We start from the raw sequence: 11,298 nt of genomic DNA, 5'->3' as shown, positions 1-11,298 counted from the left end.
TCAGAATGTCACAAATGATTGACCTAACATAAGGATTATCAAGTACTAAACTCTGAGAAAGCTAACTGCACTCATTTTCTTCCTTTCTTTTACTCTCTTACAAACCCCTTGCAATCTGGCTTTTTTGCTTCATCATTCAAGAAGTCAACAAACTATTCAGTGCTTACCATGTGCCAGGCACTGTGCCAAGCACTTGGGATAGAAAAGCAAAAAAAATAGACCCTAGCTTCAAGGAGGGAGGGAGACACTATGCAATGGGGGAGATACTATGCTTAGAACTATGCACACGGATGGTTATTGATATATGGAAATTTGGGCATGGGGTAAGATGGGAACCAAGAAAGTCCCCTTACAGAAGAGAGGATTTGAGCTGAATCTTGAAGGAACCAGAAATTAGGAAGGAGAGCATTCTAGGCATGAGGCACAACAGCCAGTGAAAAGGTATGGAGGTGGGAAATGCAGTTTCTTGTGTGCAAGAAGGCAAATGTCATTGGACCAAGGAACATGAGGAAAGGAATAAAGTACAAGAAGAATGGAAAGTAGATAGGGACTAGGCTATCAAGGGCTTTAAATGCCAAAGGATTTTATATTTGATCCTGGAGGTAATTAAAAGGGAGTCATTGGAATTTATTGAATAAGGGAATGACATATACAGACCTGTGCTTTAGAAAGATTAATTTAACAGTTGAGTGGAGAATAAAGTGCAGGGAGACCAACCAGAAGTCTATTACAATAATCTAAGAATGAGGTGATGAGAACCTGCACCAAGAGGCTGTCAGAGGTGAGAATATAACTTACAAAAAACATTGCAAAGGTAAAAAGGACAGGAATTGGCAACAGATTGGATATGTGGAGTAAGTAGAGAATTGAGAATGACACCTAGATTGTGATCCTGGGTTACTGGGAAGATAGTGGTACCCTTGACAGTAATAGGGAAACTGGGAAGAGGGAAACAGGGAAAAGTTGAGTTCTCTTGGACATGCTGAGTTTAAGCTGTCTACAGTAAGCCATCTTAGGACAGCCATTGTTGATGTCCAATAGGCAACTGATTGGAGATGTCAGACTGAAGCTCTCCAAAGTTAGCCAAATATCTTTTCATCGCCTTTTCTCAATCCTCATCTTTCTAACCTATCTGCAGCCTTTGACACTATCAATCACTCTCTTCTCCTTTATACTCTCTTTGATGTAGGCTTTCATGAGGCTGTTCTCTCCTGGTTCTCTTCTTACCTGCCTAACTACTCCTCAGTTTCTGCTGCAGATCTTCATCCAGGCCACACCTAATAACTGTGGGTGTGCCCCACACATATGTCCTACAACTTCTCCCTTTCCACTCTCTCATTTGGTGATCTCAACAACTCCTACTGTTCCAATGATCATTTTGATACAGATCTCTCTCCTGAGGTCCAGTTTCACATTTGCAGCTGTATATTGACCTGGATTATGCTACAAATACTTCAAACTCAACACGTTAAAAACAGAACTCATCATCTCCCCCAAACCCTCCCCTCTTTCAGACTTCCCTGATATTTGGTATTTAAAGTCCTTCACAACCTGAACCCTTCCTACTTTTCCATTCTTCTTCCAATTTACTCTCCTCCACATACTCTAGGATCCAGTTACACTGGCGTCCTTGCTGTTCCTCACACAAGACACTCCATACTTACCAACTCCATGCCTTTTCACTAGCTGTCCCCAGTGCTTCTCCTCATTTCTGCCTCCTGGCTTCCCAGACCACCTTCAAGATTCAGCTGAAATCCACCTTTTACACACACACACACACACACACACACACACACACACACACACACACACACACATACATATATGCATACATAACATATATGTGTATATATATATGTGTGTGCATATGTATATATTTGTGTATTTACATACACACCTTAGAAATTCTTAAATCCAACTGCATCCTTAAGGAAGATTTTTCTTGGAGTAAAAAAAATTGTGTTTATTATAGGCTCCTGATACTCATCTTAATTGTTAGTAGAATTGTTTGTGGCTGGTTAGCTCAGTTTGGTTAGAACAGTATGTGAAGCCTCCATGAGAACCAAATATCCTTGATAGAATGTAAACTCCTTGAAGGCAAGAACCATTTAATTTTAACTCTGTATCCTGAAGTCCCACGACAGTGCCTTAATACATAAGTTTTTAATAAATGCTTGTGGATAGATTGGTTTACCTTCCTTTTGTTCCAAAGCCACACACTAAATGCCTAACCTCAGCCAACCACTTTGCAAATCGGGAGGGATCATGTAGATATGGGACACATAAAGTTCCCCCAGTAGTCCTGTATCTTAACAACATCATTAACAGGTCAGAAGCAAAGCTCATCATTCATGCAATTATCCCATTTACTATAATTTTCCTTTAGAAGTAACTGGCTCCTGTAATGTTAAGTTCAATTAAGCAAACATTTAGTAAGTGTTTTCTTCCACAATAACTCCTTGAGGTACTTAGTTCCAATAAGGCTATTTTACAAGTAAGACAATAAAGGTTCAAATAAAGCTAGATGACTTGCCTATGGTTAGGTTGATAGTGTGAAGCAGAACTAACTTCCACACAGATCCTGGTGATTCCCAGGCCAGTGTTTTTCTACTGCTCCAAGTGAAACAATTGGTGGCAGGTAGGGAACCATTTTTTTTTTTTACTTAAAAAAAAAATTTGCAAATAGAAATTTCAAAGATTTGTGTTCCATGAAGCAGCAATTAATTTTGAAATTCAATGAAAGAGGGGCAGCTAGGTGGCGCAGTGGATAGAGCACCGACTCTGGAGTCAGGAGGACCTGAGTTCAAACAGCCTCAGACACTTGACACTTACTAGCTGTGTGACCCTGGGCAAGTCACTTAACCCCAATTGCCTCACAAAAAGAAAAAAAAAAAAGAAAAAAAAGAAATTCAGTGAAAGAGAAGAAAATACATTATGCATCTTGAATAAATTTGTAAGGAAATACAAAAGCTAATGATTCTAAAATAGATTGTTTTAATTCTCTTAGTATTTTTTTCTTTGTTTTAGAAGATACAATTACTTGTTGAATTTCCTGAAAGTTAACATTAATTTCACTAAATATCTGATATTTGGTCTTTCATGTAAAATTTCACTCTTCTCCAAAGTAAAAATGCTCTCCATTGTTTGGTACCTTGGCCTCAATTACTACTAGTAGGTTCTTATTTTATTAAAAAAATAAAAGTAATTTTTTCAAACTTAAAAGCAGATGTCTTCTAAATGGTGAGCCACTGGCATCAAAAACATATAAGAAGCAAATTAGCAAAGTGGAGAGGGCACTTGATTTGGAGTCCAGAGACATGGTCTTAAATCATACTCTACGTATTCATTTCTGGATTTAATCACTCCCAGAGCTGAAGTTTCCTTGTATATAAAATACTTAAACTACTTACTTCAAAAAGTTGCTCTGAAGAAAGAACTTTGCAAGCTTTTAAAGCACTATATAAATAAATTTGAGTTACTATGATAAATAACAGCACTGTTAATGAAATTAACTACATGGTAAAATTGATTAAGGAAAGCTTTTTTTAAAAAGTGAGAAGTGTATATTACAAGGTTATAATAATTCTTTGTTTAAAAAAGAAAATAACAAAAACTGGTTTATTTTACATTTTTGTAAAACCAATTTTATTAACATATAAATCTGTTTCTGAATCTTTGACATTGCCTAAGAAGAGATTTGAAAAGTGTGCAGGAGTAGGGAGGAGAGGGGGGAGGAAGGACACTATACTAATCTAATACTTTAAATTCTCTTCAATAGTTCATTTAAATTTTTGTTTTCTGCAATCAAGTAACAACACAGATCTTCACCCTAGGGAGGAATACTGAAAAATGGGAGATATGTCAATATAAACATGAAAGGGAACATCAAACAGGTTTTTTCCTTGAAAGTGGTGTCACTCACTGATTATGACCTTCTCATAAATATCCCTCCAGAAGATGTGATCTTTTTTTTCACTTTTCTCTTATCTTTGTTTGAGTCAGAAGAGTCATCCTCCTATGGACAAGGAAAAAGATTTTCAAATAAAGTTACTATTTTAGCATATTTTCCCTCTCCCACTTTTTCCACCAAAGGAAACATTTCTTCTGTACCAAAAGGAAAAGAAACATTTCATATTTATAGGATCTTTATTTAACAACAACAATAACTAACATTTATATAGCACTTATTATGTGCCAGGTACTATACTAAGTGCTTTTCAATTATTATCTCATTTGGTCCCCACAAGAACCCTGAGAGGTAGGTGTTATTATTACCCCCATTTTACAGATGAGGGGAATGAGGCAAACAGAAGTTAAGTGACTTACCCAGGGTCATACAGCTACTACGTATCTGAGGTGGGATTTGAACTCAGGTCTTCCTGACTCCAAGCACAGTACTCTTTCCACTGTGCCACCTAGTTCCCTCTAAATAAATGTTTAATTGTTGTGCAAACCAAAATAAAAAACTAATATATGTATTAAAATACATAGTGCTTAAACTATATATAATACTATATATATATACCTATATTATATATAGCATATAATAGCTATTCAACAAAACATTTAATAAGTACCTACTACATTGTGAAACATATAAATACAACAAAGACATGGCCCCTGCCCTCAAGAAGCTTATCATCAAACATAGGCAACTTCAAAGAAGTTGAGAATTGGAAGGAAACTGAGTCAGACATTGAATCCAACCCGTCCCCAAAATGAGGTCATTCAGTCTTTTCTTGAAAACATCTAAAAAGAGGAACCTCACCACCTCATGAGGCAGCATATCTCATTTTTATACAGCTTGAATAATCAGAACAGTTTTCCTGACATCGAGCCACTTTTTGCTTTTTTTTTTTTTAACTTTTTCGAGAAGAGATTGGGAAGGATGGTGGTATACTAGGGAATAGTAATAGGGAAGTTCTGAATGGGGGAGGACCTGAGGGGAAAGATAGTGAGTTGTTTTGAACATATTGAGATTCAGATGACTTATGGGGCATCCAGTTCAAAACATCTAACAGGAAGTTGAAGCTTTCTTAGTTGTGAGACTGGAGGTCAGTAGAAGTTAGGGCTATATATATAGATATAAATCTGAGACCCATCAGCATAGAGATGGCAACTGAATCTATGGCAGTTAATGAAATCAACATGTGAAATAGGATAAAGGGAGAAGAGAAGAGAGTCAAAGATAAAGTTCTGTGGGGCACTCATGGTTAGTGGGCATGAGTTGGATGAAAATCTAGCAAAGGAGACTGAGGAAGAATAGAAGAGTAGGGGCTGCTAGGTGGTACAGTGGATAGAGCACTGGTGCTGGAGTCAGGAGGACCTGAGTTCAAATCCGGTCTCAGACATTTGACACTTACTAGCTGTGTGACCGTGGACAAGTCACTTAACCCCAATTACCTCACCCCCCAAAAAAAATTAAATTAAAAAAGAGTAGAAGAGTAGTCAGGAGAGAGGAGAGGGAGGGAGGGAGGGAGGGAGGGAGGGAGAGAGAGAGAGAGAGAGAGAGAGAGAGAGAGAGAGAGAGAGAGAGAGAGAGAGAGAGAAAGAGAGAGAAGTGTCACAAAAATCTAGAGAGAAGACAGTATCAAGGAGAAAAGAATCAACAATGTCAAAGGCAGCAGAGATCAAGAATGATGAAGATTGTGAAAAGGCCAGTTAAATTTGACAATTAAGAAACTGTTAGCAACTTTGGATAGGACAGTTTTGATTGAATGAAGAAGTTAAGAAGCCAGAGTGTAGAGAGTTAAATAGATAGTGAGAGGAAAGGAAATGGAGGAGGAACCGACTATGAAGTCATCTCAAGGAGTTTAGTCGTGAAAGAGAGGAGAGATATGGGATAATTATTGGATATGAGTGGATTGAGTGAGGGTTTTTTGAGGATGGAGTAAACAAAGACATGTATGTCTGTAAGCATTAGGGAAGCAGCCAGGAAACAGAGTTCAGATTAAGTGAGAAAGTTGGGAAGATAGAGGGGGAAACCTCTTGAAAAGAGAATAAGGTCCACTAATGGATTTGGGAAGAATTTGAGAGGAGCAAATCACCTGCCACAGCCACTTTCATAGTTGAAGTCACCTAGGGTGTTTGGCCAGGACAGCTGTGAAAAATCCAGGTACCAAGTAACTCTGGGACTTTCCAGAAGTAATTAAAGGAAGAATAAGACTTGTTCTGTTTGTACAGAACTAGCATCAGTGAGTGGAAGTTGAAAAAAAGACCAGCTCAGGTTTGACATCAAGAAAAAACTTCCTAACAAGTAGAGCTGTCTCAAAGCGGAACAAGTAGCCTTTAGAGGTGATGGGTTCCTTCTTCTTGGAATTCCTCCTACAGAAACACAATGACCAAGTGCTGGTTCTGTTATAGTCAGGATTCCTTTTGTATGGATTAGACTAGATAGCCACTGATGTCCCTTACAACTCTCAAATTGCAAGATTGAGAATTACATTGCTCAGAATTAAGTCAGAATAGAATAAATATTAGGGGAAGAACATTTATTTATTTTTTTTTGAAATGGACAATTTTAATGTTAAAAACATGAGGTAAGAGAAAGTTTTTAAAACCTTAGATGAAAGGCTTGAATATGATATCACCAGGTCACACCAAACTGAAAGTGACACACTTCTTCTGCACTCCATTCTGCTGCTTCTCCTGAATCTCTGGGCTGCTGTGGTATTGGTATTGGTAGGTGCAGTGTGTGTCTAAACTCAAATGGGTGATGAAAAGGATTCTTGGAAAGTGAAAATGTTAGATAAAATGCTGCAGGAGAAGGGAAGGCAAAGGTAAAACACATTACAAATTGTGATGATGGGGATTCTAGGTGGGATCTCCTTGAAGAGGGGAAGCTGACAGATCAGCCCATGGAGATCACAATCTGGAAGGCAGATTCTGTGGAAGACAGAGGTGAAGGTGACTCCTTGGCCATCCAACCACCCCAGCAAATGTCACATAAGGAAAAAGCTCATCACAAGAAAGATGAGAAGAGGAAAGGGAAAGGTGCACCACAGTCATTCATCAGAATGAAGCATGTCAGGAGAAGAGAGAAGGAATGAGAACATGCCAGGAGGGAAAGGGATCATCTCCCACAGGAAAGAACGTTTATTATTTTTTATTTATTTAGAATTTTATTTTCCAAAATTACATGTAAAATACAAATTTTGACATCAATTAAAAAAAAAACTTTGTGTTCCAAATTCTCTTCCTCCTGAGGTGATAAACAATCAGATATAAGTTGGTTATATATGTGCAATTATATAAAACACTGCCATATTCTATAAACTCAAGTAAAAGAAAAAATGAAAGAATGAAAGTGAAAAATAGCTTGCTTTAGTTTGTGTTCCATCAATATCAGTTCTTTTTTTGGAGGTAGATAGTATGCTTCATCCTTAGTACCTTGGGATTGTCATGGATCCTTGTATTGCTGAGAATAGTTAAGTCATCCACAGTTCTTCATTGAACAATATTGCTGTCTCTGTATACAATGTTCTCTTGGTTCTGCTCACTTCACTATACATCAGTTCAAATAAGTCTTTCCAGGCTTTTCTGTAATCATCTTGCTTGTCACTTCTTTTTTTTCAATCTAAATAGTATTTTTTCCAGTTATATGTAAAGATAGTATTCAACATTTGTTTTTATAAGATTTTGAGTTACAAATATTTCTCCCTCCCTCCCTTCCCACCCCTTCCCCAAGATAGAAAACAATCTGATATAGGCTACACATGTACAATCACATTAAAACAAAGGGGGAAAACCTCAAAAAAGGAAAAAAAAAGTAGAAACAGTATGGTTCAATCTGAATTCAAATTCCACAGTGCTTTTTTTTCTTTTTTCTTTTTGTGGGACAATGGGGGTTAAGTGACTTGCCCAGGGTCACACAGCTAGTAAGTGTCAAGTGTCTGAGGCCGGATTTGAACTCAGGTACTCCTGAATCCAGGGCCAGCACTTTATCCACTGTGCCATCTAGCCACCCCCCGCAGTGCTTTTTTTCTGGATGTGGAGAGCATTTTCCATTGTGAGTCCTTTGGAAGTGTCTTAGATCATTGTATTGCTGAGAAGAGCTAAGTCTATCACAGTTGATCATCACACAATGTTGCTGTTACTGTGTACAATGTTCTCTTGGTTCTGCTCATTTCACTCAGCATCAGTCCACTTAAGTCTTCCAGGTTTTTCTGAAATCTGCCTGCTCATTTCTTACAGCACAATAGTATTCCATTACATTCATATACCACAACTTGTTCAGACATTCCCCCGTTGATGGGCATCCCCTCAATTTCCAATTCTTTGCCACCACAAAGAGAGCTGCTATGAATATTTTTGCACATGTTGGTCCTTTCCCCTTTTTTATGATCTCTTTGGGATCTTGTCACTTCTTATAGCACAATAATATTCCATTACAATCATATATCACAGCTTGTTTAGCCATTCCCCAATTGATGGGCACTTCCAATTCTTAGCCACTGCAAAAAGAGGTACTGTACAAATAGGTCTTTTTTTCTTTTTTGGATGTCTTTAGCATATAAAATGATGGTGATGTTTTGAGCTACATCTTGTAGAAAAAAAATGGATTCTATAAGGCTGAGGTAGAGAGGAACTGCATTCCAAGAACAGGGAATGTGCATGGCATAGAGATGCTCAAAAGGAATGTAGTGTGTTAAGAGAGAAGACCAATTTGGTTAGCCTGTAAGTCTGGTAAGGGACTGGATGGTGAAGTGCTTTAAAACTCAGTGGGTTTACTGAGTAGAGGAATGACATGATCAGATCTGAACCTAAGGAAAATCACTCAGCTGTGAGGGACAGTTTGAAGTTGGGAGAGATTTGAAGGAGGGGAGAGGGATCAATTAGGAGGCTATTGCAATAGTTTAGGTAAGAGGTTAAGAGAGTCTGAACCAAAAGGTTGGCTGTGTGAGTAGAGAGAAGGCATCAGATTCAGGAGTTGTTTTGGAAAAAGAAATGGCAATGTTTAGCAACTGACTGAGTACATGGAGTGGGATGGAGTGAAGAGTCAAGGATAACACCAAGTTATGAGCCTGAGAGAATGTTAGAAAGGTAGTATATTTAAAAACAAATAGAAAATTTGGAAGAAAGGAGATTTTGTGGGGAAAGATAATGAGTTCAGTTTTGGACATGCTAAAGAGCTTGAAACATCTCCAGGACATCTAGTCTGAAATATGCAGTAGACAGTTGGTGATGTGGGACTCAAGAAGCCCATGGAAGAGACTGAGGTTAAATATATAGACTTGTGAGCTGTCTGCATGGAAAAGACAATTAATTTATGGGGCCTGATGAAATGGAGAGTGAGATAGTGAAAAAAGAGGAGAGGACCCTGGTTAGGTCTTTGGGGAAGACCTACAGTTAGGGGTCGTGATCAGGATGATGAGTGAGCAAAGGAGACTGAGAAGGAGGGGTCACACAAGTAGGAGGAGAACCAGGAGAGAATAGTATAATGGAAATCCAGAGAGAAAAAAGAATCCAGGAAGAGAGAGTGAGTAATCAATGGTGTCCAATGAAGCAAAGAGGAAAAAAAGGCTAATGATGAAAAAAGAGACTATCCAATTTAGCAATTTAAGGATCACTGGTAATTCTGGAAAGAACAGTTTCAGTCTAGTGATTAGGTAAGAGACCAGAAGGATGAGAAATTATTGATTATGATAAAAATTATTATCATAATTACTAATTATGAATAAAATATTACTTTGCAGTAAGAAATTGTTATTACTCATCCTTCTTTCTCAAAGAGGACATCACAAAGATGTTGCCTTGCGAATGACTTGGATTCAGGTGAGTCAGAGATGCTCAAAGTTGTTAGCCCCACTCTCTCCTCCAGAGTCATCAGAGTTCAGTCAAAAGACAAAAAGTCAAAAGACAAAAAGTCAAGACAAAAGTCAAGATAACTGGGATGGGCCAAGATGCAATGGGTAACTTTGGCCTTTTTAAACTAAGGTCTTTCCCAGGTATCAATTTTTCTGAGGCAATGCCCATTCAGTGATTAAATGGTATGTAAGAACAAAAGATGACCTAGTTTGCCAACCAAAAGGAATCAGTCTGGGAGGGGAAGATCCTCAGAGTTTCTGGCTAGAAGAGAAACAATTGCTATTTACATTCACTCTGAGCCATCAAAACCTAAACAATGAACAGGCAAGGCTTGGGACTTATTATTGGCAATTCAATGAAACCCAGAGTGATTTGGGGAATAAGACTAGGAATAAATCTTAGGAACCTTGAACCCTATTAACCATACCCCTTTCAAATTCTCCTTGTTGTGCTTTACAGTAAATTCTCTTTTAACACAAAACCTGAATATGGAGGTGTAAAAGCAGTTAACTCTCTCAAAATTCCCCTTCAAACAATTTTAAAATAATGCTTCAAAGGTGAGATTAAAGATTAATATTCTGTATTATTGTTATTGACTCTATTTACAATTAATTTGTCCTGTAACAGTCTAAATCATGATTCTTTGTCTCTGAACTTAGTGCATAAATTCAGCTGGTCTGTAATGAGTTAAGTATAGACATCCAGTTCTCCTACTTATCACTGTTCTCTTCTTGCCTCAAGGAAATCTGCTATTCTTGGCAGATGCTCATGGATGCCAGGGACTGGTCCATTCTTTTTATATTACCAAACTGTCATGGGAGGATTATGGGCCCCGGTTACCTCAACAGTTCTCTGGGGGTTTCAAGGAACTTTTTCCTTGAAACCTCAAGGGTTTTCCCTTGAAATCAAGTAGGCCTCTCCTTGAACTCAATCAAGGATACACACACACACCCCCAACGGAGATAAGCGGTACCAGATCGAACTGAGCATGCTCCAGGACCACCACCCTACATTCCAGTCCTCCTGAGCACCTGGATGAGGTAATCCAGGAGAAGACCACCTGGAACTGCCCATCAGGACAAAGTTGACACCCACCACCAGATCGCTCACGAGGGATTCCTCCTACCCCAGTGCAACGTGGGAAGACCACCAGCCCCTCACCCAATAAGAGACTCTTACCCACCCCATCTAAACCCTATAAAATGGCACTCTAAAAGCTAGTCAGGGAGGAAAGCGTTTTGTTCAGGCAAAACTTTCCTCCCAGCCGGTTTCTCTTGTACCCCAATAAACCTGTTTTTTATTCCTAATTAGGTCTTGTGCGAGAGTGAAATTCTTTACAGAGGAATCCTAAGGACCCACGTGCTTTCTCCTATCAGTTTCTCCCCCATATCAAAACCATCCTTCAAGGGTGTATGGTTTTCTGTCCAAATAAGTCTGGGCCACTATCTTTGACCTTGCAGGTGGACTCAAACAAAGAACATTTTTTGTCAC

General features: G+C 38.5%; 1 protein-coding gene across 1 annotated transcript in view; it reads right to left on the bottom strand.

The window, feature by feature from the left end:
• Positions 1–3,664: 3,664 nt before the first annotated feature.
• Positions 3,665–11,298, bottom strand: part of ANKRD42 (ankyrin repeat domain 42) — a 100,620-nt gene continuing 92,986 nt past the window's right edge. Inside the window, exons 12-13 of the mRNA XM_043997131.1 lie at positions 3,933–4,015; positions 3,665–3,842 (exon numbers count right to left, since the gene is read on the bottom strand). Of these exons, the coding sequence (XP_043853066.1) occupies positions 3,830–3,842; positions 3,933–4,015 (96 nt within the window). The 3' untranslated portion in view covers positions 3,665–3,829. The remainder of the gene's footprint in view (positions 3,843–3,932; positions 4,016–11,298) is intronic.

Source organism: Dromiciops gliroides, chromosome 3 (genome assembly GCF_019393635.1).
Source record: "Dromiciops gliroides isolate mDroGli1 chromosome 3, mDroGli1.pri, whole genome shotgun sequence".
NCBI classification, from domain to species: Eukaryota; Metazoa; Chordata; class Mammalia; order Microbiotheria; family Microbiotheriidae; genus Dromiciops; species Dromiciops gliroides.
The sequence above is the reverse complement of the archived record's forward strand: the minus strand, read 5'-3'. Positions and strand labels throughout refer to the sequence as shown.